Raw genomic sequence first — 27,912 nt, 5'->3', positions numbered from 1 at the left:
GGGGCAGGCCGGGAGAGGGGGGAGCCACGAGCAGCGCCCGGCCCTCCCCGGTTCTGCCTCAAGCCCGGGTCCAGGAGGACCCCGTGGGGCTGGGGCTCCCCGGGGGCCACCCGCAGAGGAGCCCTGGGGAGGGGTGGTTTAGGTTTCGCGCGTGGGAGGCAGGGTGCCACGCGTGGGGCTGGGGGCGCTGGATTCACAGACCGCAGCAGGGCTGGTGGCGGCTGCTGGGTGCCCGGAGCTGTCAGGGTGCTGCTCTCCTCTTGCAGGCCCCGTCCCTGGTGGTCCCATGGGATGGGGCCGTTGTCAGACTTGTGTTCTGGTTACGGGTGGAGCCTCGGGTGAAGTCTGAACTTTATTTCGGGATGGGAACATCATTCTGGGAGAATCTTTCCTTCTTTATAATAAGCTGAAACAAGAAGGTGGTTCTGCTCCTGGCCTTTCCACACCACCTCTGGGCTCCTGCGGTTTGGGGGTTTCTTTGAGCTGCACTCCATGAAGGCTCCACACCTTTCTGCACTGCTTCTCTGAGTTCCCCGGCTCACCTCAGTCCAAAGCTACCCTAAGAAACACAGGGAGAAGGTGGCTGGCCAGCTTATACAGGTGGCCAGAGGTGCACCTGCCCACTGCCACCTCGTGCTGGTGACAGCGGGCATTTCAGAGCTGCGACCCAGCAAGCACAGGCCCTTGAGAACCTGCCCCAGACAAGGGGACACCAGAGGGTGGGCGACGTGCACACGTACGTGAGGCAGCAGAGGAGGAGCAGGATCAGCAGGGTGACGGGGAAGACGTACAGGACTGCCCGTGGGATGTTCTGGTAGAGGTGAGACCACACGTCTCCCAGGTAGTCTGCCAGCCAGGACCGGCGGGCACCTGCAGAAGAGGCATATCCTGGTGAACGTGAGGAGGAGAGCAGAGAAACACTAGAAATACCATCGCCTTTTCTTCCTGGGTTGGAGTGGTTTTGGATTTGAGCGTGTTTTGAATACCCGCCACGTACTTACGTTGGATCAACTGGTTGGATCCTTCCCTCTCCCGTGTGTGATGAGAGGCTTTCCCCTCATGATCCAAGTATCTCCCCTGGTCTGCCACCAGCCTCCTCCTCAGCCTCACCCTGCCCAGCTGGGAGGAGGTGGCCTTGGCCTTGGAGAGATGTTGGGAGATCAGGGCAGTCAGCACAAGGAGCAGGAGGAGGATAGCGCGCAGGGCCATGGCCTCTTGCAGCTGCACGATGATTTTCAGGTGGGCCCTGGGGCCCAGTCTTCGTCTGCAGGGCTCCCTGGGAAGCCTGTAAAATCAGAGCACAGTGAGAAAATAATGAACTAGGTTGGGGGCCTAGCAAAGTCCCCAGGTGCCTGATGGCATGCAGCACTGACAGATGTGCCCAGGAGGCCAGAGGACGCTGCTGGGACCATCCTCCCCCTATCCAGGAGGGATCTGCAGGGCACTTAGGAGGAGATCTCAGCCAGAGCAACCCTCGTCTGGGCTGGGGGGAGAATGAATGTCATGGGATGGTGGGGCAGGGCCGCAGCATGCGTTGGTGTGAGCAGAGTGAGGCCACTGCCCTCCAGGCAGCACACTGGCTCCAGGCTCTTGCACCCGCAGCCTGTGAAGCTGGTTGGTAACAACACAGGGTGGGAGGCAAGAAATACGGAGAGCGAACCGAAGCCTTGCAGCCAGTCTTGGAAAACGTAGTGGGAGGGAGAAGTGTGACAGGAGGCAGCTGACAGACAGAAAAGGCAGGTACTGTTCACTCCCTCCTGCTTACACACAGGGAAACTGAGGCAGTGGAGAAATAATTTCTGCTTGGGCCACACTAGAAAGGGATTTCTAGCCCTTCAGCCCTTCCCCTGCACAGAAACGTCTGTGTCTCGGGGGAGGCCGCGGTGCATCTCAGAGCTGTGTCATGCCAGGAGGAAACGGCGTCTGGTCTCCATTCCCCACAAGATAAATGTCAAGAGACGCTTCCAGTAATGGATGCCAGAGCTTGGCAGGCCCTGACACAGGGCTCCTGCTCAGCACGGCCCCTTCGCTGCTTGCTGGGTGCCTGGAGAGCAGCCTGGAACTGCTCAGGGATGCTGGCAAAGGCTGTTTGGTTGCCCACTGTGATTTCAGCAGTTGCCTCTTTGAAAATGGTCCAGAGAGGGCCCTGGTGCAGGCAGCTTTCCCTCTGATCTAATCCCGTGTCACCGGACAACGGTGCCACGACAGAGCAGCTTGCTCTCGGAGTCTGAGCATGCACTGGTACAGGCAGGAACCGTGACCCTGCCACGTTTGGGCTGAGCTGGGGTCTCTCAGGAGAGATGTAGTTTTCCTGGGAAGAAGGCTGCCCTGAGAAGTGCCCGAGGTGGCAGGTTCTGGGCTCCCATGCTGAAGGTGAGACCTTGCACCAGGTCTGTGAGCTTGCAGCCACTGCGCTCGCAGGGTGGCTGTGGCACAGCCCTGCCCCAGGCTGGGGTGCTCCCTGTTGAGAAACTTATGGTCCCAGCTCCTGTCTCAAGGCCAGCTCACGCCAGGCAGCGTCTGCTCACATCTGTGCCTGATTATTGTCAGAATGCAATTAAGCCAAAGGGTAATTGCATCTCCTGCCTGGGGCTGTAATGTAATCACTGCCAGGGCCACAGCAAAGGTTCCTTGTACAGCAATGCGGAGCCAGGCGGTCGCATGAGGTTTTCAGCCCTGCTTCAATCAAGACATCAGCTTCTGATCTCTGCTGGGTGTGGGTTCCTGGATGGGTCACGCCGCTGGGCTGAGCTGCAGCACGTGTCCCTACTTCCTCCTGGCACAGGCCGTGGAGGGGAGTGTCTGTGTGCACCACTGTCCCCTGCCTGGTGTGACCGAGGGTGGGCAGGAGGGTGCCCACGGCTGGGACACCCTGCACTTGGCTTTCCTGCTCCCACCGAGCCTGGCTGAGCGGTCGGGAAACCATTGCCTCTCCTGCACCCTGCTCGCAGCTGCCAGGAGCTGGGCAGCCTGGAGGAAGGGTTGCCTGTGGGGAAGGCCGACCACAAGCTCCGTTTTGTTTTGCCACGAGGACGTCCTGGTTCTCCAAAAGCATCAGGAGCCTTGTTGTGGTTTCAGACCGAATCAGCGGCACCTAAACAGGCTCAGGTACCAAAACACTTCCCCACTGACAACCTTTCTGGCCTGCAGGAGAGACCGTGCCCCACACCAGCAGCCAGGGAAGTGTTGTGGGACAGTCAAGACCCCCTCCCTACCCAGGGACTCACAGCACAGGGTGCAGGCGGGCGCAGGCTCTGCCGTGCCGGTGGTGACGATGCCGCTGCCCCCACGGAGGAGAGGCGCGCCCCCCGGCAGCCATGGCCCCCACCTGCCCGCAGCACCCCAGGCCTTTCTGAGGTGGCCATCGTTCCGGAAGGTCCCCACCGCTGGGCGTGAGGCAGAAGCAGTCCAAGGCCCCACAGAGTCACTGCACCAACAGAGCTGCTGCAGGGAGCAACAAGGAGGGTGTTGCTGGAGGCAGCCCTGAGAAGCCCCATGGTGGCATCGGGCCATGACAGCAAGCACATTATGGGAAGGAGATTAAGGGAACTGGAGGACCAAAGCCCAGTGCTGAGTCAGGTTGTGCAAGCGCTGCCTCCAGGCAAGATCCGAAATCCCCACTGGTTGTGAAACGTGCCCTGGGGAGGGGAGCAGGGCCTCCGCCCCCAGCCCTTATCTCAGCCACTGCCTCCCACAGGGCTGTGCTTGTGGAAAACAAAGCTGAGGAAGGATCTCTGGGGCTAATTAATTGCTAGCTGCTGGTAATGCTGACTGAGCCCCTGGGGACTCTCAGGTTGGAGAAGAGGAGAAAGTGCAGAGATACTGGAAAATTACTGTTTAATTCTTCAGCATTATGCCTGACTACATGGCATGTGGTAGATGAGGGGCAGGTAGACTGATGACAAACCATCCGCCCCATCAGCAGGAGCCACCAGCATGGCCAGGGCTCCTGGAGCAGAAGAACCTCTGTTGATGCCACCAGCACCTCCTGGACACACGGAGCGAGCACAGCCCTGCGGGGCCAGCTCCATGGGAGTTCAGTGTCCAGCTGGACGTGGGTCCATGGGCTGGCACTGCCCGTGCCTGGCCCTGCAGCCATCAGTACTCCTGCTGAGTGTCACAGCCAAGGAACTCTATCCGCAGGGCGATGTGGTTGTGCCACTGGCGGGGGTGTATCCTCACGTAGCGGGCAAAGAGGGGTGGCTCCAGCGCATTCATCACTGTGCCGGTGTGGTCTTGGTTTGCCTTGAAAATCTGGAAAGGAGAGAGAAATCTGGGGTGCTGCTGTCTGCTCTGCTGGGCTCTGGTGCAGTAAGCCCGTGACTTGGGGACAGGATCAACATGGACAAGCAGCTCTTGGGAACTCCTTAGGATGAAGACAAGCACAGCTCGGCTCACTGCTGTTGCAAAAATGCTGTGAGTATGTTTGCTGCAAAGGGCTGAGCTTGCTGTCCCAGGGCTGCTGCAGGATGGCTGCGGGGCAGCTCTGCCTACCTTCTCCTTGCCATCCTGCAGGACCGGGCTCCAGTGCACGCCGTTCTGGCTGCTGGAGACAGCAAACTCCTTCACGAACATGTGGGTGAACACAGCCTTGGCACCTTGGGTTATGATTGCAGTCACCTTCTTGGTTGCTTCAAAGTCCACCTGCAACCACTCGTTGGGGCTGTTGCTCTGGGGGAAGACAGACAGATTCCCGTTACCCCTCAGCAGCACCACCGGCAGCGATGAGAAGACATGCTCGTTGTAGCTGAAGTCAAGCTGCACATCATCCCAGGCTTCACCCGCCCCATCAGGTGTCTGGTTGGAGCTGCTGGGGGCAAATCCCCTGCCTGCATGCTGGCAGCCTGCAGGGCGCATGCGGTTGAACCACTATTCATCACGCCTTGGCCAGCAGACGCAGCGAGCAGCCAGCCTGCCTGCTGGCATCCCCCCGGCTGCCTGCCTGGGGTCTCCCTGCGTGGGCTACCTTTGGTCTCCACGCGTTGGTCCTCCCCTGGAGGTTGAGGCGGGCCTGGGAGGGTGACCAGCTGGAGAAGACGTTGGTGCTGTAGGAGGACGCGGAGATGCGCTGGTCGGGGATCCCTCTGCTCTCCATTCCTAGGGGCATGGAGCAGCCTGGAAGAGAGAAGCAATGCTTGTCAGAGAGGGGAGTGGGCCCATCGTGGAGATGCCTCCTGGCTGCTCCCTCCTCCAGCTGCCCTCTGTGCACTTCCCTGGGCACGGCATCTCCCGTGCCTCGCTGCAGCATCATGGGCCCTGCACTGCTCGGTGCCCCTGTCTGCAGCGTGGCTCTGGCTGGGGAGAGCCGAACTACACCTGCACTCCTCCACCTTCTTTTCTCACTGCTGCCTGAGGTTTCCAGTGGTTCAGGACAGAGCACCGGTGAGAGCCCTGCGTTCTCCTTCTGGTGCTGCTGCCTCTTAAACCGTAATGAGGTTTTCCACCTTCGTTCCCCCAACACCTTAATGCCATCTCCTTCCCCCTCCACAACTGTTAGGGCAGCCCTGAAACACGAGGAATCATGAAACACGCGGAGCTGGAGCACTCAGCACCCCACTGGATCCGGCCCCAGCCTCAGCACCCGGTGCCCCGAGGCGGGACGTACTGTTCAGGTCGCAGCCGAGGAGCTCCATGCGCAGCGTGGTCCGGATGCTGTAGTGCGTGGGGTTGATGCGGATGTACCGGGCTATGATCGGGGGGTTGAAGTGATTTTCTTTCACTGCGGTTCCATCCACGTTTGCAAAGAACAGCTGCAGGGAAAGGGTAAACAAAGGGGCTGTCGTACTGGTTGAAAGAGAGCTAGGCAGGACAAGGATTAGCATGGACAAGATCATTTCAGTCTGGCACTTCTGTATCTTATCACCATCCTTACAAGAGGACAACAGCTCAGGGAAGTATTTTGAGATGTGACTCAGACCAAGGGAATGTGAACGGGGCAAGCCAGGGCAAACCACTGAGAAAGAGGACTGGGAGAAACTTGGGGTCCATACAAATAAACTTTTTATATTTTTACCAAACAAAAATAATAATAATAAAAAAATCAGTCCTGGGACTTTTGAACTTGGGAAGAGTTTTGGCCACAGCTGGTATACTTGATGGAGGCTTTTCTGGGTACTTTTCTTCACTCACTGGAATGACCAGCCTATGTGTATTTAGGTTGTGGGTTTTCTGATAAACAGAGATCCACCAAACCGTCTGCATCTGCACACTGTTTTTAGAAAGCCAAATTTGCCTTTGGGGTCAAAAGAGATATTCAGGGAAAATCTTTTGCCTACCTTTATATAAAATGCAACATAATCTTAGTGTTGATCTCACAGCCACACAGGACTATGGAAATAAATAACAATTTAAAGTGAAAGAGATGAACACAGTGCTTGCAGATCTATGAGCTGCAGTTCAATCATCCTGGTGGTGAAGGATCACTCTTCCTGTCCTAACTAAATATCTGGGGGCCCAGGAGATATCTATCTTGGGTACCGAGCTCCCCAGCCCTCATCACCCCAAGAGGCCCCATCCTGGGAAGCCACTCCCCTCCTCACCATCTGGGTGCTGGTGGCGTTCCCCTTGTATTGCCTCCACCTTTGCCCATCGAGGCTGTAGAAGACAACAAACTGGGAGACGTAGAGACTGGAGAGCTTTTGTCGAGCCCCTTGGGTTTTTATGCCGTGAATGATCATGAGATGCAAAAGGTCCACCTGGAAACAAAACAATGGGGTTAATCTCCGACGGTCGTGCCTGTGTGTCCTTCTGCCTGGTGCACCAGCCTCTGGCGTGCCCTTGCAGTGTCCCCAGCCTCGGGGCCCCTCTCACCTGGATCCAGGCATTGCCGTGGGCAGTGCTCCAAGCGTTGATGGAGCCGGTGTTGTCCAGCCTGGCCAGGTAAGGGGCCCACTGCCCTGTGAGGAGAGTGCACAGGTATGAGGAGCACAAGGCAGTGCCATGTCCACCCCCAGGGTAGGCCCTGAGCAACACCGATCTCCCAGGGGGTCGGTGGCCACATGCAGGGTGGCAGAGCCCTGACACGATGGGAGGGCACCCCCAGGTCCCAGGTGGGACCCCAGCGTAGGCATGGATGGAGGGGACCTGCTCTAGCCAAGTCTTGTCCAGGGCACACGATTGGGCTGTGCTGGCTGAACCTGCCCCAGCGCCAGCAGCGCCCCCTACTCACCGTACTGCCCCGACGCCGTGATCTGGGAGTCCGCAATGTGGCCTGAGGCCAGCCCCAGGGCATTTTGGCAATCTGCAGCCCAACAGGAAGAGAGGGGAAGGAGAAAAACAGAGAAAAACAGGCAGAGTTGGTTAGACAGAGAGGTTTTTGAGTCTCTCCCAACCTGGGGAGCTGCCTCCAGGCTCAGGAAAGTGTTCTCAAGCCTCCAGGAGCCCCCAGACTCATTTATCTCACACCAAGTGGGAAATCTCATGCGTCTCTGCATCCACCCCTGAATTTTCAGGGTCCAGTAAGTTCTTGCTCCTGATCTCAATGTCCAAAGCAAAGTTCCCATCACCAACCTCCAGCCAAGCTGGTGCTGTGCTCCCCAGTCCCCAGGCCCCTGACCTCCCATCCCCACGTCCCTATCTCCCAGCAATGCTGACAAGTGGCTCTTCCTTACACCCGTGTCTTGCTCCCGGGCCTTTTTGTTGCCAGGCAGCACCATTTAAAAACAAATATCACGTCGCTAAAGGGAAACCTGCCTGGCACCCCTGTCTGTCCACGTCTCTCTTCTGGTCTGCTGAGCACAGGGCTGTTTGCCTTGTACAATAACTCTTATTATTAGCTACTTGTCACTTCTTGGCATCACTGCTGCATGGCAAATGCTTCTGGGGGAAAATGCAAATATGAAATCTTAAGCAGATTTTTTAACTTATGGAAACACTTTCTGGCTGACATTTACTGCTCCTTTAGGAAGAGGAGAGGGGCTGTCACGGTGTGATAAAACACCCAGCCTCACAAACCACTTCCCCCAGCGCTATTTACGGTGAGGGAGAAATGTGTTGTTCTGGGGGAAACAGAGACAGATTTCCTGTGCGTATTTGGCAGTTGCTCTCAGGGATGCTTTCATCAGCACGACCTGCCATCAGGCAGCGTTGCGCTCTGTGCCTCAGTTTACCTCTTGACATGGGGTCGGGCACTGGGCACATCACCCTCCTGACAGCATGGGCTTCAGTCACTGGGGTCAGTGCGTTTTACAGGGGGTCTAGGGACCCTCAGTTTTGGAAAACATGCCCTGGGGGCCAAGATTTGCAGCCCAATGAAGCTGGTCCCCAACCTTCACTGCATCCCGGGCTCTGCTAGAGATGAGTAAGGCAGCAAGGGCTGAAGTCAGGACTTCAGTGAGACCCAGAGGACCTCACTTAGACAACCCATGGAGAAAGCTGAGAGCCCTGGGGGACAGGGAGATCAAAGCACGCTGTACAGCAGCACCCAGCCCTGCCGCTCTGGTCACTCACCCAGGTTGTACACGAGGAAGAGGGCACTCATCCCGGCTTGCTGGTGCTCCCCCACTTTGCACTCCACCTGCCAGATCCCAGCATGCGAGGGCCACATCTCCACTGTCCCAAAGACACCTGGCCAGGAATGGAGATCAGAGGGGAGTTACCAGCCATAACAGGCTGCTGTGGTGCCAGGCACTGTGCAGACACACAGCCTGACTCTACCAGACCTGTTCCCCATTCTTGGTATCCCCCACAGGCTTGGCACACCCTAACAGGCACGGGCATGAAGCCACGCAGCTGGGCTGTGCACAGTGCTCGTGCTGTATCTCACCAGGGTAAAGGTTGTAGACTCCCATGTGGTATTCCTGGCTAGTCCTGACGCTGAACATCTGCCCGTGAAAGTGGACGGAGTGGATGTCCTCGGTGCTGCCCATGTTCAGGAGGTGCCATCGGACCCGCTGCTGCTGAGCCATCACCAGCCCGGGCAGCGTGTCCCTCACATAGCCATTGATGGCTGGGGAAGGCAGTGGTCAGAAGCGGCTGGATCACGGGGTGCCTTAAGGCCCCCGAGTTTTCCCATCCCAGTATAGATTGTGGGATGGAAAAGGCAAGGGCAAAGATCTCACCATGGAAGGAATGGTTTCTCCTAAAGTCAGGGTTGTCCGGCTGGATGTGGCAAGGCGGGCGGCAGTTTCTCTTCATGTTCTCCAGGAAGTACCAGCTCTTGGTCTCGTCAAAGATGGTGAAGAGCAGGGAGAACTCCTGCACAGCCAGCTGCCGTCTGGAAACGGGGTTCACCACGTTTTGGCGGCAGATGATGAGTGGCCCGATGAGGCCCGAGTGCAGGTCCTTCTCCTGCCGGGGAGCCAGGAAAGAAGTTGGAGTAGGACATAGCGTTGATGCTCGCGAACATCACAGCAGCAAGGAAAGTGGTGGCCCTGCCTGCATCCCTGGCCTGGCTGCCACCCATACACAGGGCATGGCACGAGTGGGGTGGGAGGGACACACTGGGAATCCCGCTGTCCCCAGCTAAGGAAGGCTGCACAGCAAGTGCTTGTACATGCTTTCAAGGGAAGTGGTGTCCCTCTGTCCAGCTGTGCTCCACTAGCATCGCAACCTAGGGGCCAAATTCAACCAGATTTGGCAGAGGCTTACAGGGCTCCAGAATGCAAATTCCCTACAAGTCTCACAAAAATGTAGAACTGGGAAAAGGGGGGAAGCCAAGAGAAGACAAATCAGCAGCACGCATTCATCGCTGTATTAGACACCTGAGAACTACACCGCCATCGGCTGCTCTAAGCACAGCACCACAGGAAAAGCCTTGACCACACAGCCAGGGCCATGCCACCCACGGTTCACCACTTTCCCAGGCTGCCACCCACCAGGTCCACATTGGAAAAGTAAGCCCAGGCCTTGCAGTCGAACTCCTGTGTGGTGGGTGCCATCTGGGGCAGGATTTTCCAGGAGTAGTCCCGCAGCTCGCCGGGCTGCACCGCCTCCTCGCCTGACACCGTGCCCCGCAGCTCCTCGTAGCCTTGCATCGCGGAGTGGAAGGAGAAGGGCCGCGAGGCCATGTTCTTGAACTTGACCTGTGTTGGAGTGGAGGAGAAGCAAAGGGAGGGTAGGAAGGGGGTGGAAGCAGTGCTGAGTGTCCCCACAGGCACTCCAGAGCCTGCAGGCACAGCTCAGTGTTCCCTCGGGCTGAGCAGAGCCAGCAAGGAGGGGCAGGATGTCAGGAGTTATAGGAAACAGGGACTTTCAACTCACCATGATCACATCTTCAACTTCTGCCCTGATGTACGGCCCGAGGATGCCCAAGTGTTCGTCCAGTTCTCCCCGTATCAGTGGCTGAGTGAAGGAACTGTCCAAGTACTCTCGGAAAACCACCTTGCGGTACTGTCGGAAAGGCTTCCTCCTGCCACTCCGGGGGTCCCTGCGGGGATGAGGGCGGTGAAGCAGCACGGGTGAGACTGCCCCTTACAGACAGCAGCAGGAGTAGGGCTGCTGTGGGGCCCAAGGGCACAGCCACGGGCACCTACACTGAGCTATCTGGGGAGCGAGGGGGCAGATCTGCACCACCAGCTGGGTGATGCAGAGCCTAGAGCATCCCTTATGCACTTGCAAGGATGCTCAAAGACCCTGGAGGTACCGAGCTCCCTGGGTGGAGGTGCAGTGCTGGGATCATCCTTCCCCCGGGCTGCTTGGCACAGAGTGCCTGGCTAGGCCACACAGTCACAGACCTGTGATCCTGCCTGTCCCAAAGTGCCAGCTGCGCATGGAGCCATGCCATGCCATGCCAGGGCAACACGTGAGGGGCAGCAACACTTACATGGCTTTTAGGAAGTGCTGGGGTCTCTGGTTCCCATATTCCCACATCACCTCCACTGCTGCAATGAAGTACTGTCGTATCCGCCCCTGGAAGGAGCGTGGATCGTGCTCCGCTTCTTCATAAATGTCAAAATCCTCCATGGCCTGCTCTGTTTCACCATAGTCATCATAGTCCAGTTTGTCAGCCTCTGGCCTCAAGTTGTTCAGAGCCTGGTTCTCACCATGTCCTGGGGCATGGGTCCTCTCCCCTGCCATGCTGCTGCTTTCCCCGTCCTCCTCAGGCTCTCCCCGTTTCCCGGTTTCTCCAAGGACATCTTCCCCCCCGAGCACCTGCCGTTCATCCGGACTCACTTGCACATGTTGGGCTGGCTTCTCAGTAGTGCTGTGCCTGAGCTCAGGGCCGCTCAGAGGCAGGGAATAGTTCTCCTCGGAGGCCAGTTTCACAGGGATTTCCTCTGGGCTTTGCCCAGAGGTGATGTCAGGCACAGAGCCCTTTGTGGCATTGGCCTCCAGCTGCTGAGGTCGGGGACTGAACCAGGCCCTCTCCAGACCCGGCTGCTCCACGGCATTTGTCTCCTCCTCCATCCGGCTTCTCCCCTGAGCCTGCTCACCCCACGGAGCCCCCCAAGCAGCCCCTCTGCCCGGCTGCAGCTCGGCCAGAGCTGGGCTCTGCAAGCCCCCAGTGTGCCCCGCTGCCACTGCTGAGACCGGGTCCCAGTTTGAGGCCAGGTCTGCGGCCACGGCACCATCCTGCGGTCCTGAGCTGCCAGCTGCTGGCACTGCCTGTGTGGGGAGGAAGCTGCCACTGCGCTGAGCCCCCCCGCTGCTGCTCGGGGCTGGCCCCCCCTCAGCATGCCTCTCCTCAGCTCCGTCTGCAGGCACAGCCTGTGGATCACCCCTGCCTGGGCGCTGCCTCCCTTCAGTCAAGTTCCCCGTTTCTTCCAGGCTTGGCTGGGTCACCATCACCTCAGCCCCAGAACCGTGTGATTCCAGGGACCTCTTCTTGAAGCGAGTGCTGCAAAAAGGGGAATGAGGCCCGCACCCTCTCTTTCCCACTGCTGGCTCAGGGGTCTGGCTGGCCAGATCCTGCTCTGCTCTGTTATCTGCAGAGGGGGACACCCTGCTGCCAGGAGAAGTGGTGCCTGGAAGGCCCAGACCCCACACCAAGCCTCTGCCCTGCAGTGACCTGGCTTGTCGGGGCCTCCAGTCGGGGCTGCCCGTGCTCAGGGATGGAGCTCCAGGTCCCTGAAACTGCTCAGGGCTGTTTAAGAAATCATTTGGGTGCTGCCTTGTGTCATTGGCCACAAGGTTAGGTTCAGAAATGACAAGTCTGTCTGTCTCTGGCAGTTCCTTAGTGGCCATAGCACCCTGAAACACTGCCTCCAGGATTAACTCATCCCTCTCTTCTGTCGTCAGGTAGCTGGAAGGCTCAAGGTCATTGCTGTGTGCAGAGGTGGCTTTGAGAAGGCTTGTGCCTTTGGCAAGTTCACTGGCTTCTTCTGTGCCACTTTTTGCAGGCAAGGAGTTACTGACATCTGTAAGGATTTGCTCTTCTACAGGCCTTCGGGGTCCCAGGTCTGGGAAAGAAACATTTTCCCCTTCAAAAGATTCATTAAAGCCTTGTGAAAGCACTTTGTGAGGTCTTTTTTCCAGCCTAGCATCTAACTCCTTTGAGGAATGACTGCCTTCTCCAGTGTGGCTCTGAGACCCAGTGCGGGAAGTCCTGCTGTCCCCTGGCTTGTCTGAGGGTGCTGAAGAACTGGCCAGTGCGAGGGAGGAGTTTGGGTCAGTGCTTAAAGCCAGTTCCGTATTGATTGTCTCCCTTGACTCATGGAGATTTAAGGGCATTTCATCAGCACTCTGTGAAGATGTGTCTTGAAGTCCCAGACTGTGCTCCAGGTCGTTCTGGTGAAATGAGCTCCAGGTCCCTTGACGAGAACCTTCACCAGCAGCAAAGGCAGCTGAGTCCCGCAGGCCTGCTGTGTGAGCTGTTGTCTTCTGAGGCTCTGCTTCCAGGATCTCTAACGTACTGCCAGACTGGACCATTATCTCTTTTACTGGCTCCTGTACTTCTAAGATATTTGTCACCTTATTTCCCACCATATCATCTGGAGCCGATGTAGCTTGGTGCAGCTGTTTCTGACCTGCTTCGGAGCTAGCAGCACCATGGACCTCTCCACTGCTGCTTGCCAAGCGTTCCCCAGGGGGGAGAGCCCCTTTGTCCTGGCTGATGTTTTTTGACAATTCTTCTTCATCTTCTAAGAAGGATTCATGGGACACTAGATCATAGTTTGTCTCCGGCAGAGGTGGGGAAATATCAGCTGGATGTGGGTTACCCGAAAATGTTGATGTGCCATTGGAAGAGGGACCAGAAATACTGCCATTGCTCGGGAGGGCCCCGTGGCTGGGTTCTGTCAAGCACAATCTTGGCTTCCCTGTCTCATTTTTGGAAGAGGTGACATTGTTCAGCTGCTCACTCACACATGGTCTGCGCCATCTCCTCCTCTTAGAGAAGCCCCTCGGTTGGGGGTCAAAGGTGTCTTCTTCATAAGCTGCATAATCTTCCTCATCAGGGTATTCCTCATGCTGGCACTGAGAGACTGTGAACTTGGCATGCATCCCTCGGTCTCTGAAATCAGGATTCAGGCACCCCAGTGTCCAAGTGCCTGTCTCGGGAGAAGACAAGAGGACACCATCAGCACACCGCAGTGGGAAATGAGAACTGCCATCCCCACGCCACTCCCTTGCTAGTGTAATCTGTATTTTCAGACAGCCTCTAGATCATGCTAGTAATTTCAACATTTCCAGAATCCCTAGAGCATCTTACAGCCAGGCTCACAAGACATCGGGGTTGCTGGTAACATCAGAGGTGATCCTGACAAGCACCACCAGCAGGGCTGGTGCTTCCTGCCAGAGCTCAGCGAGCTGCATGCACCCGTGAGGCCCCACCAGCCGCTTGGTGAGAGGAGTTAATGTACTGAGAAACCACAACACCTCCAGGATTATCGCCAGCAGCAGAGCAATCACCATTATCCACCCCCAAAGACGTGCTGGTGCTGGCAGATACACCTCTCCCCCAGCCCAGACGTAGCCGTCACGTCTCTCCCACTCAAGGAGAAAGAAATGAAAAGGCTGCCTCTTGCTCACATCCCCAGCCAACGCACTTGCTCTCTGCCAAATAAGTGTGTAATAACCCAGCTCTGACGCTGGAGAGAGCTGTCATCTGCTGCCGGCCGACTGCTTGCCTTCCTCAGATCAGCAGGCGGAAAGCAGAGCTCAGAGGGATGCAATGTTTGGCTGGAATTTAGAAAGCTTCCTGGGTATCTGGATACCCAGAAATACTCATGGATACCCATGACCAGCGTATCAGTGTCGGCTAAATTCTGTGTTTCCTCCGTTAGTGAGGAAATGGGTAATGGCTCTGCTTTTGCAAATACTAAGGGAAAAAAAAAAAAAAAAAAAAAAAAAGCTGAGTAGGAGGAAATAAAAACCAAACCCTTCCTAAGACTTCTGTGCATCCGGTGCGCCTGTCCTTGCAGAGGTGTGTGGGTAAATGTGATGCCATGAGCAGCGCTGGAACCACAGCAGGGACAGCATTGCCACTGCCACCACATCACTGCAGCCAGCTTACTGGCTTGGCAGGATGCGTTTGACATTAATGCACCCTAATCGTGAAGTAAGATACAGTAATTTAAACCATTTCTTTGAGTTAAGCTTTGGGGAGATGTAATCACCACCTTTCATTTTGCTGCTCCAAGAGGCTGAGCATCCCTTTGCTTTTGGGGTTGCCAAAATGTGATCTGGTATCAGACCGCAGCATTGCCCCTGCCTGGAGATGCTCGCTTCGCCCTGCTGTGATGCCCAGCCCGTGGTCTATGGAATAGCCCATGCTACTAACCTGGCTTTTCCACGCTCATGAAGACAGTTTCTCCAGAAAATGGGAAAAGGGTAAGCACGTCCTCAAAGACCATGTTGCGCTTGAATGTGTTTCCAGAGAAGAAGACGGAGAGGAAATCTGTCTGGGCCCCAACGCTCAGGACATACCAGTACACAACTTCATGCAGGCAGAGGTTCAGATGCAGGTTGTCAAAGACAAAGCCGTTAACAGCTGGAAGAGAGCAGGGTATGAGACATTTCATCAGGACCTGGCTCCCCAGGGGCTGCCGAGCTGCTGCCCATTCCCTGGGGCAGGGACCAGCCAGTGTCTGTGTGGGCTTTGTGGGGAGCCCCCCGCTGGGCACTTACTGTGCATCACATTGGAGGCATAAAACTGGGGGTCCTGGGTATCCACGTGGGCTGCATCGGTGCAGAACCGCCTGATGTTCTCCTCCAGGTACCAGCTGCGGTTCTCATCGAAGACCGAAAACAGCACCAGCCTTGTCTCATCCGACATTATCTGGGAGGCAGAGAGGGAAGGGCATGTTGCTGGCCTGGCCAGAGCAGCACCCAGGGTGCAGGGTGGCTGCCAGCCCTTAGCCTGGGTGCATGGGGAGCAGTTTACTGCTTTGCAAATAAGGTAGGGTCCAGTCTTGGAGGGAAGGGAGCATGCAAGGAAGAAGACAGGGGGGTGGGACTGATGGTAGGGTTGAAGACAACTAGACAACCAAATTTGGTTTTACCCAAATATTTCGCCCACCACAGTTATTCCAGCCTTTCAGCCTGGCAGTTAAGGTGGCAAAGTATCTTCCTTGCCAAAGGAACGTGACGCTTTCTCTGCCACACCTGAAGGACCCACCTGATTTCCTCTCTGGTCCATGGACTTCTTGAAGCAGATCAGGAGGGGCCCAATCAGGCCTGAGGCTGTGTCCCGTGCCGGGTTGACGGAGCTGTAGTAGAAGCGGGTGAGGCAGCGAGGATCCGCTTGCGTTGGCCCATCCTCTGTCGTGACCCTCCAGCTGTAGGTGAAGGACTGGCCAGGGGCAATAGGTATGTCCTTCACGTCCTTAACTGCCAACACACAGCCCAAGGGCACATCTGTTAGGTCAGGACTGCTCCTGCAAGGGGTCATCCCGCTTTATAAAAGAGTTCCGAAAGGAGGTTTTCTGATAGCAGGAGCCACATAGAAAACTACCCAAACTGGTAGTTTTGGTACCAAAAAGGGCTGGTGGGCCACTTTGCTCTTTTGACTCTCCTGAAAGAAAACCTGAATTGCGATAATAATGTGTCACAGACCCGGACCAGCTCTGAGCTCCTTCGCAGCTGCCATCCCACTTCTGCCACTTTGCTCCAGACCCTGCAATTGGACCTGAGCTCGGCACGAGGTGCTCCTGGCAGCGTTCACCAGGGATGGGTGCGATAGGTACGGCTCACTGCAGCCATGTCAGAAAGTGGAGACCTCCAGGGTGAACCAAACCCATCCCAGCTCCTCGGGTGACAAAGTCCCTTCTTCCAGGCATTACCCAAGCATTCTTTAGACACAGTTACATGGCACCAATGGGGACATGAACCAAGAATCGTCTCCAGGAGCCATGGGTCTCAGGTGCTCGGATGGACGAGTTGGGCAGCTAGTCTAACCACAGGCTGGGGGAAGCTCTCCTGGCCCAGGAAAATGGCACTGGCCACCTGACATCCTAAACACCCATGGCCTGCCCACGGCCTTACCTTGAGTGGACTTCATGGCGTGGTACGGCCTTACGCTGGTGAGGCCATGAGGGTAGATGTTGTACGGTCGGCTTGCCAGATTCCTGAACACAATCTGAAACAAGGACAGCCAACAGGACATTTAGCACTGCCAGACTGTTGTGAGCCCTCATGGCTGCCCTCAGGGTGTCCATGCAGGGGGAAAGTGCTGGGCTGTGGTATTGGCACTGTCCACGTCTGAAAGGGAGGAACCCGGACACATCCAGGACCACAAAGAAAGAGGCAGCACAGAAGAAATGACTGCTTGTTTCTCCACCAGACTATGTTGACCATCTTTCTGGGAGGTGCCCACTTTGGGTACATTTGGGGAGGGCACAAAAATGTCAGATTTATGAAAGAGCAGGTTGCTATCTTTAGTCTACCTTTCCATACGAGACAGAAGAGCTCTGTCAATCCAGGAGGCCCCAGAGGGCCAAGACACTGAGTGTGCACAGCAGTCAACAGCTTCAAAGTGCTCCCCACTTAACTGTGTGAAGCCTTTCATTTACATCCCCAAATAGCTCTGTCGGAGCTTCGCCACAGGCGTTACCCTCAGCTCCATGTGCACAGACACACAGGGAACGCCAGGCAGGGAGCGGAAATATGAAGCTCCTGGAAAGATCCCATTCCTCCCAGCAGCAAACAAGTCGAGCGGGCAACAGGGCATGTGAGGAGACCCAAGCAGCAGCCCCCAGTACTGTGTGGTAAGAACAGTCAGATGGAGAGGAGTGGGGAACGAGAAGGCACTTCTGCCTCAGAAGAAGGTGCTAGATGCCATGGGTCATGGATTAACTCAAACAAGTCCTAAGATGACTACAGCGAAGGGGGCTGAGCAAAATTATGTGCATTCCTGCTGAACTCAGCAAGAGTTTTAGCTTTGCCTTTCAATAGCATCTCCCTTTCTGTTGAACTTTGGACATTATCAGACATGATAGATCTCCCCAAGGACCTATGTCAGACCACAGCCAAGAACCAAGAGCTATTAGGAGGAATAGCATCAAGCTTTTAAGCTTTCCCCTTCCAGTCTCTGTGTGGAAACCAATCACTCTCTTACCTTAAACTGATCTCCAACCTCCCCCTTCAGGACAGGTCCCAGAATTCCCTTATCTGCTTGGAACGACACCTTGCGCTTCTTGAAGGCTGCATCCTCATATTCCACAAACATCACTTTCTTATACTTTGAACCAATCCGCTGAGGGCCAGCCTCCAGGAACAGGCTCGTGGTGTTTCTGCAGGCAAGAAAGAGCAAATGGCCACATGCAGGATGGCATCCACACGCATCCCTGGCAGCCCAGGGATGGCCCAGCCAACTGCTGTACAGAGGCAAAATAAAAAGATATTCTTATCCCCGCAGGACACCTCAGCACCCTGGAGCAGCAACCAGTGCTTCTTTGATGGGGAAACTCCTCAGCTAGGCTGCACGTGGGCAGCCTTGGGCTCACACTGCCCTGTCCTGGAGGGAAGTGGTGATTGGGGGAGCTGAGAGCTTGGCGGGCTGTCCCGTGTCAGGGCCATGAGTGTTGTGTGGAAATAACGCAGCAGAGCAGCTGTCTGTTCTCAGTATCCCAGCTCCTTAGCAGGAGCCAGGCCCGAGCTGGAGAGGACACCCCCTCTGGCTGCTCCCTGCCAGCCCTCCCTTACCCCACGAGGGGCTGCAGGTGGCTCTGGGGGCCGGGATGTCCACCTAGGGCAGAACCCAGTGACCCCGCTGCTGAGACAGCCCCAGCCCACACACCCCGCATCAGCAGAGTGGCACTGGGGCAGGTGACAGGCGTCACTGCTGTGTGGTGCTGACTAAGGCACAGAGACTAACGGAGTGTGCCCTCTAAAGCAGGTCCTTCTGCAGGGACGGCCACCCACACCTCCGGCTGCGGGCACGTCTCCCAGCCCTGGGGCAGGAAGGCGCACCAGGGGTTGCTGCCTGCAGGGGCTGACCCTGCAGACCTGCACGACGGAGCTGCCTCAGACAGCCACCGATGGTGGCATTTGGTAAAAATTGATAAACATCAGTTCCTGCCTTCCCACAGCCCCCCAGACCCATCCTTGTCCTGCGTCCTTAGCTGGGACAAAGCTGTCCAGGCTGGGCAGAAGGAAAATAAATTCCTGGGGAGCAGGGGAAGACCTGGCAGAGCTGCCTCAGGGAGCAATGCCGTGGCCTCGGGAGCTCGCTCTCACCTATCCAGAGATGCCGGCTTCACAGGGGCGTAGTCCCAGTCCATTTCCTCAGCCGCGATGTAATGGGTCCAGGTCACAGGGTCCTTCTTGGCAAAAGAGCGCACTTGGATCACATGGTAAGCTTCCTCTTCTTCTCCTTCTTCTTCCTCATGGTCCTCCACCTCCTCTGGCTCATCTGACAGCTGCCCCATCTTCAGCAGGCGCTCCTCCGGGCACTGCTCCACCTTCACAAGGGCCTCCATGCCGGCTGGGTTCGGACAAGGGGCAGGAAGGGCCATGCTGACTTACCTGCACAGGTGCTTGCCCCCCCAGGCTCTGCTGGAAGATGACCTCTCCACTGCTATCCCCACCAAATGTGCCACCACGCAGGCCAACACATGCCATCCCGGTCACGGGCCGATTTGCACATGGATATAGCACGATTAAGCAGGAATGGCCTTGGAGATGCAGCACCACACAGAGCCCAGGGCATCCCCTGAACTTCTTTTTCCCCGGGCTCCTGTAGGGTCAGGTTACCTTGCTGGTGGGACGGTATCTGGCAGAACAACCGAAACTGACCGGCTGTTCCTGGCATGGTCTGAGCTGTGAGATACGTGGCAGGGGAGATTTCTAGGCTGCTGAGACGGTGGCCCCTCACCAGAAACGTGTGTCCCTCAAAGAAGACGGAGTGCACTTCTGGCCCAGTGCCCAAGCCTATCACGTGCCAGTGGACCTGCTTCTTGAGGCACAGCGTGAGACCTGCCGGGAGGGAAGGAAAGCACCCGGGAGTCAGGACACCTCCGTGTCCATCCCGTGTCCCTGCTCCTGGTGTCACGGACACAGAGCCCAATGTGTGCAGAGCACAGTCCCCTGCCCCACAGGCTTCAGCAGGAGAAGTCACACGTAAATGTGGGCTGTCTGAGCACAACAGAGGGGCAGGTCGCATCACCCGGCTGAAATAAAGCCAGGCTTACAGAACGGCGGACCAGCCTCTGCAAGGGCTTTGGAAAAGGCTGAGAGAAGCGTCCTGACGGGAGCTCATGGCGTGATGCAGTGGCAAGACGAGCAGATGCACTCCCTGGCTCTATAAAACAGGAACAGGGAGCTGGGAAGGGGAAGCGTTTGTCTGATCACGGTGCTGGCAAGCCTCACGCTCAAACACTGCATCTGGGGCAGGGCTGCAGCACGTCTTCAGCAGGAGCTGAAATACCCCAGGAAGGGCAGAAAGAGGTCGCCAGGATTATTTAAAGGCTGGAGAAAATTCCTTCGTTGGAGAGTTTCAAAGAGTTCAGTGTGCTTAGGAAATGGGAGAAAACTTGACTGCGTTGTAAAAATATTTTCCTGGGGAGAAATCACTGTGTGACAAAGGGCTCTGCAATCTAGTGGGGAAGGGAATAACAAGTTCCTGGAAACTGAAGCCAAACAAAGTCAAGTACAGAGCCAAGCACTTGTTTTTAGCACTGAGTGCCAAAAGTGACCGGAATAGATCCTTAAGGCCAGGGAGGAGACAGGGGGCAGGCTCCATGCCGAGGGTCTCAGCTCTCCGTTGTCACCTCTCCACCAGAACCTGTCCATCAGACACGTCTCGGGCCAGGTCCCACAGCCACATGGGGGGTGCTGGTGTAGGTGAGGACCTTCACGAGGGGAAACCTGCTGTGCATGGAGCAGGTCTGCTCAGCTCCGTGGATCCACCAGGCCAGGGAATTCAGGGGACTTTTGCTTTTGCCTTTTATTGGAGAAAGGTTTGCAGACACAGCTAGACCCCTCTTGCCTCCCACCACCTCCATGCCCGCCCCGACAGACCGGTGCTCACCGGGCAGCGAGCCGTTGACGTAGCCGTTGATGGTGTGCAGCTCCTCCCTGGTGTGGGGCAGGGGCTGAGGAGCTGCCGGGGGGTCGGGCTCAGAGTACCAGCTTCTCCCTGTGGAGAGAGGAGGGTGCAGTGTGAAAGCCAAAACCCAGGGAGGTCAGTTGCTCAGTGCTTTTTGGAAATCCTCGGAGACCTGTCCACTCCACGTGAACGTGGTGGTGACTGTTGCACGTGACAAGGCATTTCTCCCCCCGGCTTCAGCCCGTGTGAAGGGAAGAGGGGTGGGAGCTGGGGGTTGCAAGCTCCCTGCATCTGGGGCATGGAGGCAGGAGCTGCAGTGCAGTACCAGGAGCACGTGGGCCAGGGGCTGTGCAGGGCTCGAACCCCTCAGAGGGAGCTGAGCAGCTGTGCCCACACCGTGGCCAAAGCATGCGCCCCAGACCGGGCTGAATTCAGGGTCTGACACCAAGGTGGTCGGCTCAGGTGGGGCAGTTACCTTCATCAAACACTGCGAACAGCATCACAACGTCTTGCTGCGTGTCCTGGGTCCCATCGCTCACCAGGGTCCCTGCAAGAGGCCACGGAACGGGGCATTTTAAGATCAGCAAGTGCCATGCCCATCTTCCCAGGGAAGTCCCTTTCTGCCCTCCACAAATCAAGGCCAGGCTGTGGATTGGTTTTGCCACGTCTCACGAGGTCAATGACTGTCACAGCCCTGTTCCCAGCCTTTCATCCCTAAAACCCTGTGGCTGAGAGCAGCTGCCCCAGCATGCACCGAAGGGGCAGCCTGCCCTGCCTCTCCCTCGCAGGCTCTCGGGATTCACTTAGTCACCTGGAAGAGCCCATTTCATCCAGCCCCCTCATCAGCACCATTGTCTGCACTCCTCGTCTAGACTTTGCTTGTCAGCGGAGAAATAGTTCGCGGCGAGTCATCGGGGCCTGCAGACAGAGCCCCGGGTGAGTCGCATCCACAGGTGCCCATTCCTCTCCGGTGACTACACCGGGGTCTGGACAACCACCTCCAGGAGATGGCTCAGCCAGGGGAGACCAGTTCTGCCCCAGGTTCACTTCTTGACGCCGTGCACCCCAGAGATGGTTAACAGTCAAGATTTCCTCATCTCCACGTCCACCAAAGGAAGAGAGAAGGCACAGGTACTGTGGGTGAGGCACTGCCCATGTGTCCTGTCTCTGCCCTTGCTCATAAAAAACTTTCCTTTATGTCTTCCAACAAAATCCTGTTTGGCAAAGTGCCCTGGCAAACACTGAATGATTGTAGCTTAGTGAAGCTTTGAAGGAAAGACACGTATGCTTCCACAGAAATTCACCTTATCAGTAGATAAGGTTCAGCTACAAGGCAAAAGATTTCGTCTGTAGTCTGAAATTTTGCAAAGGCAAAAATTAACCAAGTTCTCTCCCTTGCAGGGAAATCCAGGGGTGTTTGCCTCCCACACTGGGGAGGAACTCCTTGGGGAAAGGGCCAGCTCACTGACTCCACTGCCATGCTCAGCCTCTGGAAGGTGTCTCTGATTCCTCTGCCTCTCAGCTCATGATTGCACCTGACCTGTCCCCATCCTGGGTTGCTCTTACCAGGCCGGCACACGAGCAGGGCTCCAATCAAACCGGAGTTGGTGTCCTTCACGCTGTCGATGTTGGAGGAGTAGGAGTGGGTCAGGCATGGTGAGTCACCGTCTGTGGGGCCCTGGTTTTGCTGGATTTCCCAGATGTAGGTGTGCGTCTTCCCCGGATCCACCCTGTCGCCCTCCTTCTCTAGCTGGCTGGTTTCATCCTCGTACCCTGCACCTGCAGCCAGAGGAACAGCCTGATTTCACTGAAGCTTTATCCCCAGCACACGGTGGATACAGAAATGCCTCCTCCCCACCCCAAGCCCCCTGGCGAGCCCGACTTCTGCAGGAGATGGCTGGGCTCAGGGCAGCAAGCAGAGCCGACACCAAGGTCGGGGAGGGACGTGCCTCCTCCTGGGAGCAGGAGGTGCAGCACGAGGACTCGCAGCGTGTGGCCATGGCCCGACTCACCCTCTGACGCCTTCCAGTAGGACACCCCGATGGCGTGGAGGTTGTACGGGCGGGAGGCCAGGTTCTTGAAGGTGATGACCACTGTGTCATACACTTCTGCTCGGATGGTGGGGCCCAGGAGACCTGGAGGGGGAAGGCAGCGAGGTCAGGCAGCTGGGCAGTCAGCAGTGGGGCTGGCACAGCCGCTCACACCCACCCACGGGCCCTGAGGGGCTGGCTTTCCACCTGCACAGTCGGTCCCTCATGTAGCACGGCAGTATCAAGTGCTCCAGCACCAGCAAGGCTCCCTGCACCCCCGGCAGCTCTGCCCAGGTTTTACATATTTCCCACTCCTGGTTGAGAAGCAGCTGGCCTTCACCAGCATCCGCCCAGGATGGGTTTGGCCACTGGGCTCACTGCTCTCTACATGGTTCTTACCCATCCACGCCGGCTTGGACTTGGGCTGTGTGAAGGAGGCATCGGGGAACTCCACAAACACGGCCTTCCTGTAATGTGGAAGGGCACCGGGTGCGGGGGGCTGAGGTCCCGGCAGCCCTGACACGCTGTAAGAGGAAGGAAAAGCCAAGGCTGATTGCACAGACGGGCTGCAGCCATCCTCTTCCTCCCCTCCCCACCAGCACGCCGTGCCAGCCCGGGATCGCTCACCCTCGCATCCTCTGTTTGCTGACAGACACCAGGTGTGTTTGGAAAGGTTTTTCTCGGCTCACGGATGCTGACGTGGCCGTGATTAATGCCATGGCATGAGTCACGATGGAAGAAGACACAGCAGCAGGCAGCACGGTGCCACACGCGGCTGCTCTGCGCTGCCCGCCCCGTCCCCAGCACCCGCAAGTGTGGCAGACATCACTCATAACCTCTTCTTCCTCCCCTGCTCCCTCTGGAAAACCTGTGCCAGGCGGCACGGCAGTGTGTTCCCATCTGCACTGCAGCCCAAACAATGTCTCCACATTCGTTTCTTTTCTGGCTGAACTGGGATTTACAGCCAGTCCCTAAAAAAAACACTCCTTGAAGCGGGAGGATTTATCGTATCGTATCAAGCGGGAGGCCTGAACGTATTTCACACTCCACTTATCTCCGCTGGCCATTTTTGATCTGTAAGCAGCTTAGTTAATTCATTTTCCATAAGGGATCCAGCACGTTTATCAGGATAACAAAGCCATTAATTTCTCCAGGGATTTTAGAGGCCCGCTTATCAGCCCCAGCCCCAGGACTGAGACCATTTCCAGTAACCAGACAGACCGCCTCCAGCCTTGCTTTGTTTGGAGCAGGAGCCAGGTGGTATTTTTTTCGCCCTGAAGAAACAGCAAGGGCTGCTCTCCTGCTCTGACTAAATAAATCCAGGCAGCAGTTCTCTGCCTGAGTCTTCCTCGAGGGGAAGAGGAAGGAGCCAGTGTGACTAAGAAGTTGAGGAAAGCACGATACACTCGCCCCCAGGCTGCTGGCTGCCGTCAGGAGACCTTGGTTTGCTCACCCCAGGGCCGGAGAACTGTGGGCAGAGCAGGGCTGGAGTCCTTAATCTCTAACTCGCAGCAAGCCCAGCTTGGAGACATATCTGAGACACCAGGGTCCAGTCCTGCTAACTTTGCAGCAAACAAGGGAGAAGCCCTCTGGAGCCGGGGGATTCTGCTGGCACAAAACCCAGCCCCTCTCGACACGTGGGGCTGGCTGGCAGGAGGTGTGGGGACATGGGGGCTTAGCGTGGGGCCCAGGCAGAGTGACGGAGCCATCGCAGGGCTGAGGGACGTCTGGTCCAAGAGCTGCTGGCAGCTCCCCTGCACGCAGGGTCCCTACCGACTTCCTACCCCGAGGAGCAAAGTTCCTGGCGCGGCCGATCAGCATTGTTAGCCGCAATATCTGTTCATCTCCCAGAGCCAGGAGACGGCCAAGGCCAACACCCCACGCCACCGGAGCACTCAGACAGCTCGGGGCTACGTGGCCGCCAGCGCCGAGCCTGAGCCGAGACCCCCGGGGCTGTTGCGGGACACACTGCAGGTCGTGTCTGGGGAGCGGGGGAGAAACTGAAATCATGGGGAACGTGCCAGAGCAGCCCCGGGGCTCATGCAGGGCTTTCAGAGGTGCACCCCTGGGGCTGCCCAGCGGTGTCTGTGGGGCTGCCACGGGGTGCTGGTGCCATGAGGGAGAACCGGCGGAGCAGGAGGTGCCCCAGGCATGGCTCGGAGGCACTTGGCTCACCTCTGCGTGCCCTTTCTCCGCAGCTTGGCTATTTTCCTGCGTCCTCCCCAAGCGGGAGGAGCAGGGCTGAGGCTGCGGGAACAAGGCCCCTCTGTCACCCTGCTGGGAACCACGCTGCCCAGCCAGCCCCGCTCCCGGCCACGGCTCCCCCGGGAGCTGCGCCCATGGGCAGGCCGGTGACCTCCGAGAGGGCCGAGGTTGTCTTCTGCCCTGGTAGGAAGGGGCAAACAGCCTCAGGCCACCTGCCCGGTGCCCACAGGGTGGTCCCACAAGGGGCTGCCCATGGTAACATGGCTGAGCAGAGGGAGACTTGCAGTGGGACAGCATGCTGGGTGGCTGGGGTTGGGGGGGAAGGCAGAGAGAAAATGTCTCGTCTTTTAGGCATGCTGGTGGGGTGAGACTTGTGTCCTAGAAGTGGTTTCTGGCTACACAGGGATGCTGGTGAAACAGCCTGGGACAGATGAGAGGGTACAGGTAGCAGACTCCCCCTCCACCCGCAGAGGAGGCAGCAGCAGGGTGACACAGAGGGGTACAGCTAGATCCACAGGGACACAGCCATCCAGCTCTGCTCCCCATGCTGGGCTCAGAGCAGCCCATCCACAAACAGCTTCACGTCTCATCCCCGTGCCCAAGCAATGCAACAGCCACTTTTCCTTCCCTCTCCAAAGCATTCAGGCGAAGCCAGCATGCTTTCCTCCCTCCTCTTGCTGCCTACCAACACCATTTTTTGCTCAGACACTAAAAGTTACATTCATTCCCTAAAGGGAAAAGTCCGGCCCCAGCAACATAACGCAGGCAAAGATATAAATATAATGCAAGCAAAGGTATAAACAGCTGAAAGTTAAGTTTTCCTAGGGGTGCAGCAGGAGCACAGCTCCCCAGGCAGGGAGACATGGGGCTCCCCCTCTGCCTCGAGCTCCCCATGGAGAAAGCACTGGCTGGAGAACCAGCCCCAGGCTCCCCGCACAGACTTTAAAGGATCACCAACAAATGGTGTTAAAATAAAGCAGCACAGGTCTGCTGCTCTCCCTCTAGATTTACCCCACCTGTGCATTATCAGGGTTGCAGTTAGCGTGCTCTGTTTGCTGCCCTACGTGCCCCCCAGACCCAGCATCATGTACGCGGGGTGGGAGAGCAGCCCTAAGTGTGCTGGAATTGCAACAGAAAAAGCTTTACCCCGCAGGTGTTTGCAGCACAGAGAGCAGGTCGCTGTGTGTGTAGTCCCAGGCGGTCTCCACGGCCCCGATGTAGTACCTCCGGACTTTGCTGATGCTCTTCTCAACCAGGCAGAGGAGCACGAGGCAGCGCAGGGCTCCTGCCAGCATCGCGCCTGCGGCTGGGAACCGCTGCGGCTTTAGGAGGAAAAGTGAAAAGGAAGGGGAGAGGAGAGAAAAGCTTTTATCTTCTCAGCCAGCTGTCGTAATCCACAGGAGAAGGTGATTTAAAGCCAGCACCCGCGGCCTCCGTCAGAGCGCTGGAGAGTTTCCCAAAGGCATCAGGGGAGGAATCACTCAAGCGGGTTAATGCAGAGAGGAGCGTGTGAGCGACGGCCTCTCCCTCTCTTCCTCCCGGGGTGGCAGTGACAGGAGGAGAGGAAAAAACAAAGGGAAAGGGAGGGCAAACGCAGCATTAAGCTCGGCTGCAGGACCCAGCTGGCTCTGTGTCCTGGCCTGTGTCCGGCAGTGAGGTGAGGAAAGGGAGGGTTGCAGAGGAAGGGAAAGTTAGGTGCGGTCCCTGCCTGGTCCCACCTTCCCTCTCACCACAGAGGGCAGAGAGGAAAGCAGGTTCCGGGCCAGCACCCAGTGTTGGGAGCCTCCGTATCCCCCACAGGTCAGCCTGGGCTCATTGTGGGGCTGGAGCTGCTGCTCCTGCCCCGGGCAGCCCCCAGGGACCAGCAGCTGCCTCCTTTACCTGCAGGCTCCTGCAGTGTGAGAAAATGGCAATTTAGGGCAAAATCTTAAATGACAGTTCAGGAAGGCTGAATTGGATAAAGTGGCTTATTGCTAAGGAGCAGGAGAGGTGCTGTGCCCCCCGGCACTGGGAGCTGGCAGAGTGGCTGGCGGCTGCCCAGGTGAGGGATGCACGTGCAGACGGGGGTGTCTCCCTGTTCCCCAGGCATCTGCACCCCAGCAGCGAGGATTCAGCCACACAACCTTGCTTCGAGCCATGTGGGAGGGAAGTGGTCAGGAGACACCTTGGGATGCCCCTTCCCAGCAGCTCCTCACCCCCTCGTCTTCTCCTGTGGTCCCTCCCAGGGTGCCGCAGAACAGCTCGGAGAAGATGCACTGCAACGTTTTTGCAACGTTCCCCCTGTTTTTAAACTCGCTTGTTTTGTTTTCATTTTCTCTTTACAAGCCCAGGAAATTCCTCCCAAACACGCACACGCGTGCTCATGCACACACACGCCTGCACGCGGTTCTGCTCACGACGGCAGGAAGATGAGGAGGAACGCCCTGCGCCGTCCCGGCGTCCGCGGGACGAGCGAGGTGGGAAGGACCCCATAAATCATGCGGGAGGGCAACAGGAGTGCAAGGGCAGCGGTGACCCCTTCGGGGACTGCCCCAGCACATGCAGACGTGTCCGTGTGATGGGTCTTGGCACAGGCTGGTGCCTCGGGCACAGAAGTAGGGGTGATGGAGGGAAGGGTGTTTTGGGATCCTGGATGTGAATTCTTGGCACGGGGTGGGGGAGACTGATGGGGAGTGCTCAGGGATGGGAAGGGAGCTGGGAGCTGTGCCCTGGGTGGGGTGAATTCAAGTGGGTGAGGTCAGGAGAATGCATCCCTGCTGCCCCGCATCACCTGGGAAAGACCTCCAGCACCCCAGCCCCACCGTGCCAGCGCACCCCGTGGCCGTGGGTGCAGGGACACCTCCCCATCCTCACCCTCGGAGCAGGTCCATCCCTCACCGCCTCGCTGGGGACACCCTCTTTCTTCCCACCCACTCTCTACACCAGCCCCAGCCCAAGGGGAAAACCACCCCCGGGGCTCTGGCGGCAGGTGGGGAGCACCCAAGGGGGGGGGACTCTCCCTGGGACCGCTGTAAAACCCCTGCCAGTGAGGGGCTGCCCGCTGCTTCCTGCGCTCACCAGGGGCTGGCTGATGTGGCTGGGGTGGGAAGCGCTCCCCGAGAGCTGAAACGCCAGCGAGGAACACGATTCCTCAAGCTCACAAGCCAGTGGCTGGCTCCCTGCCCAGCCTGGGACTCCTTTTCTCCGCAAGGAAGATGAGCAACAGCCCGGCCAATGTTGTGGGACAAAACAAGCGGTGTGTCACAGGCGGGGATGCCCTGGGTGCTTTGCACCTGGCCCCCGGCCGTGTTTTAGAGCGGGGAGAGGCCACCG

At 57.3% G+C, this 27,912-nt stretch overlaps 1 protein-coding gene across 2 annotated transcripts; it reads right to left on the bottom strand.

Moving 5' to 3' along the window:
* Positions 1 to 121: 121 nt before the first annotated feature.
* Positions 122 to 26,526, bottom strand: F8 (coagulation factor VIII). 2 transcript variants are annotated; one of them, XM_040571883.1, is made up of 29 exons: positions 25,747 to 26,519; positions 22,795 to 22,919; positions 22,378 to 22,500; positions 21,932 to 22,144; positions 20,841 to 20,912; positions 20,348 to 20,455; positions 19,072 to 19,293; positions 18,556 to 18,802; positions 17,435 to 17,609; positions 16,363 to 16,456; positions 15,497 to 15,708; positions 15,007 to 15,157; positions 14,660 to 14,869; positions 10,763 to 13,427; positions 10,201 to 10,366; positions 9,816 to 10,022; positions 9,060 to 9,288; positions 8,765 to 8,947; positions 8,449 to 8,565; positions 7,169 to 7,240; positions 6,811 to 6,896; positions 6,540 to 6,695; positions 5,606 to 5,750; positions 4,967 to 5,115; positions 4,495 to 4,671; positions 3,228 to 4,254; positions 1,002 to 1,285; positions 741 to 870; positions 122 to 559 (listed from the first exon to the last, which is right to left on the bottom strand). In XM_040571883.1, the coding sequence occupies exons 1-26, from the start codon at positions 25,893 to 25,895 to the stop codon at positions 4,099 to 4,101; spliced, it is 6,609 nt and encodes a 2,202-aa protein (XP_040427817.1). In that variant the 5' UTR covers positions 25,896 to 26,519; the 3' UTR covers positions 122 to 559; positions 741 to 870; positions 1,002 to 1,285; positions 3,228 to 4,098. The 2 variants fall into 2 exon arrangements, with proteins under 2 accessions (XP_040427817.1, XP_040427816.1); XM_040571882.1 differs by having other exon boundaries at positions 3,228 to 4,671; positions 25,747 to 26,526.
* Positions 26,527 to 27,912: the final 1,386 nt, after the last annotated feature.

This window comes from Cygnus olor, chromosome 13 (assembly GCF_009769625.2).
Source record: "Cygnus olor isolate bCygOlo1 chromosome 13, bCygOlo1.pri.v2, whole genome shotgun sequence".
Taxonomy (NCBI): Eukaryota; Metazoa; Chordata; class Aves; order Anseriformes; family Anatidae; genus Cygnus; species Cygnus olor.
The sequence above is the reverse complement of the archived record's forward strand: the minus strand, read 5'-3'. Positions and strand labels throughout refer to the sequence as shown.

What these genes read in the sequence shown, in the direction of transcription:
- F8 (XM_040571882.1), bottom strand. Translation starts at nt 25,895, where the DNA reads ATGCTGGCAGGAGCCCTGCGCTGCCTCGTGCTCCTCTGCCTGGTTGAG. An exon ending in CGTCAACGGCTCGCTGCCCG is followed by an intron (nt 19,294 to 20,347) that starts GTGAGCACCGGT and finishes CCCTCCCGGCAG; the next exon opens with GTCTCACGCTGTGCCTCAAG. An exon ending in AAGCCGGCATCTCTGGATAG is followed by an intron (nt 17,610 to 18,555) that starts GTGAGAGCGAGC and finishes TCTTGCCTGCAG; the next exon opens with AAACACCACGAGCCTGTTCC.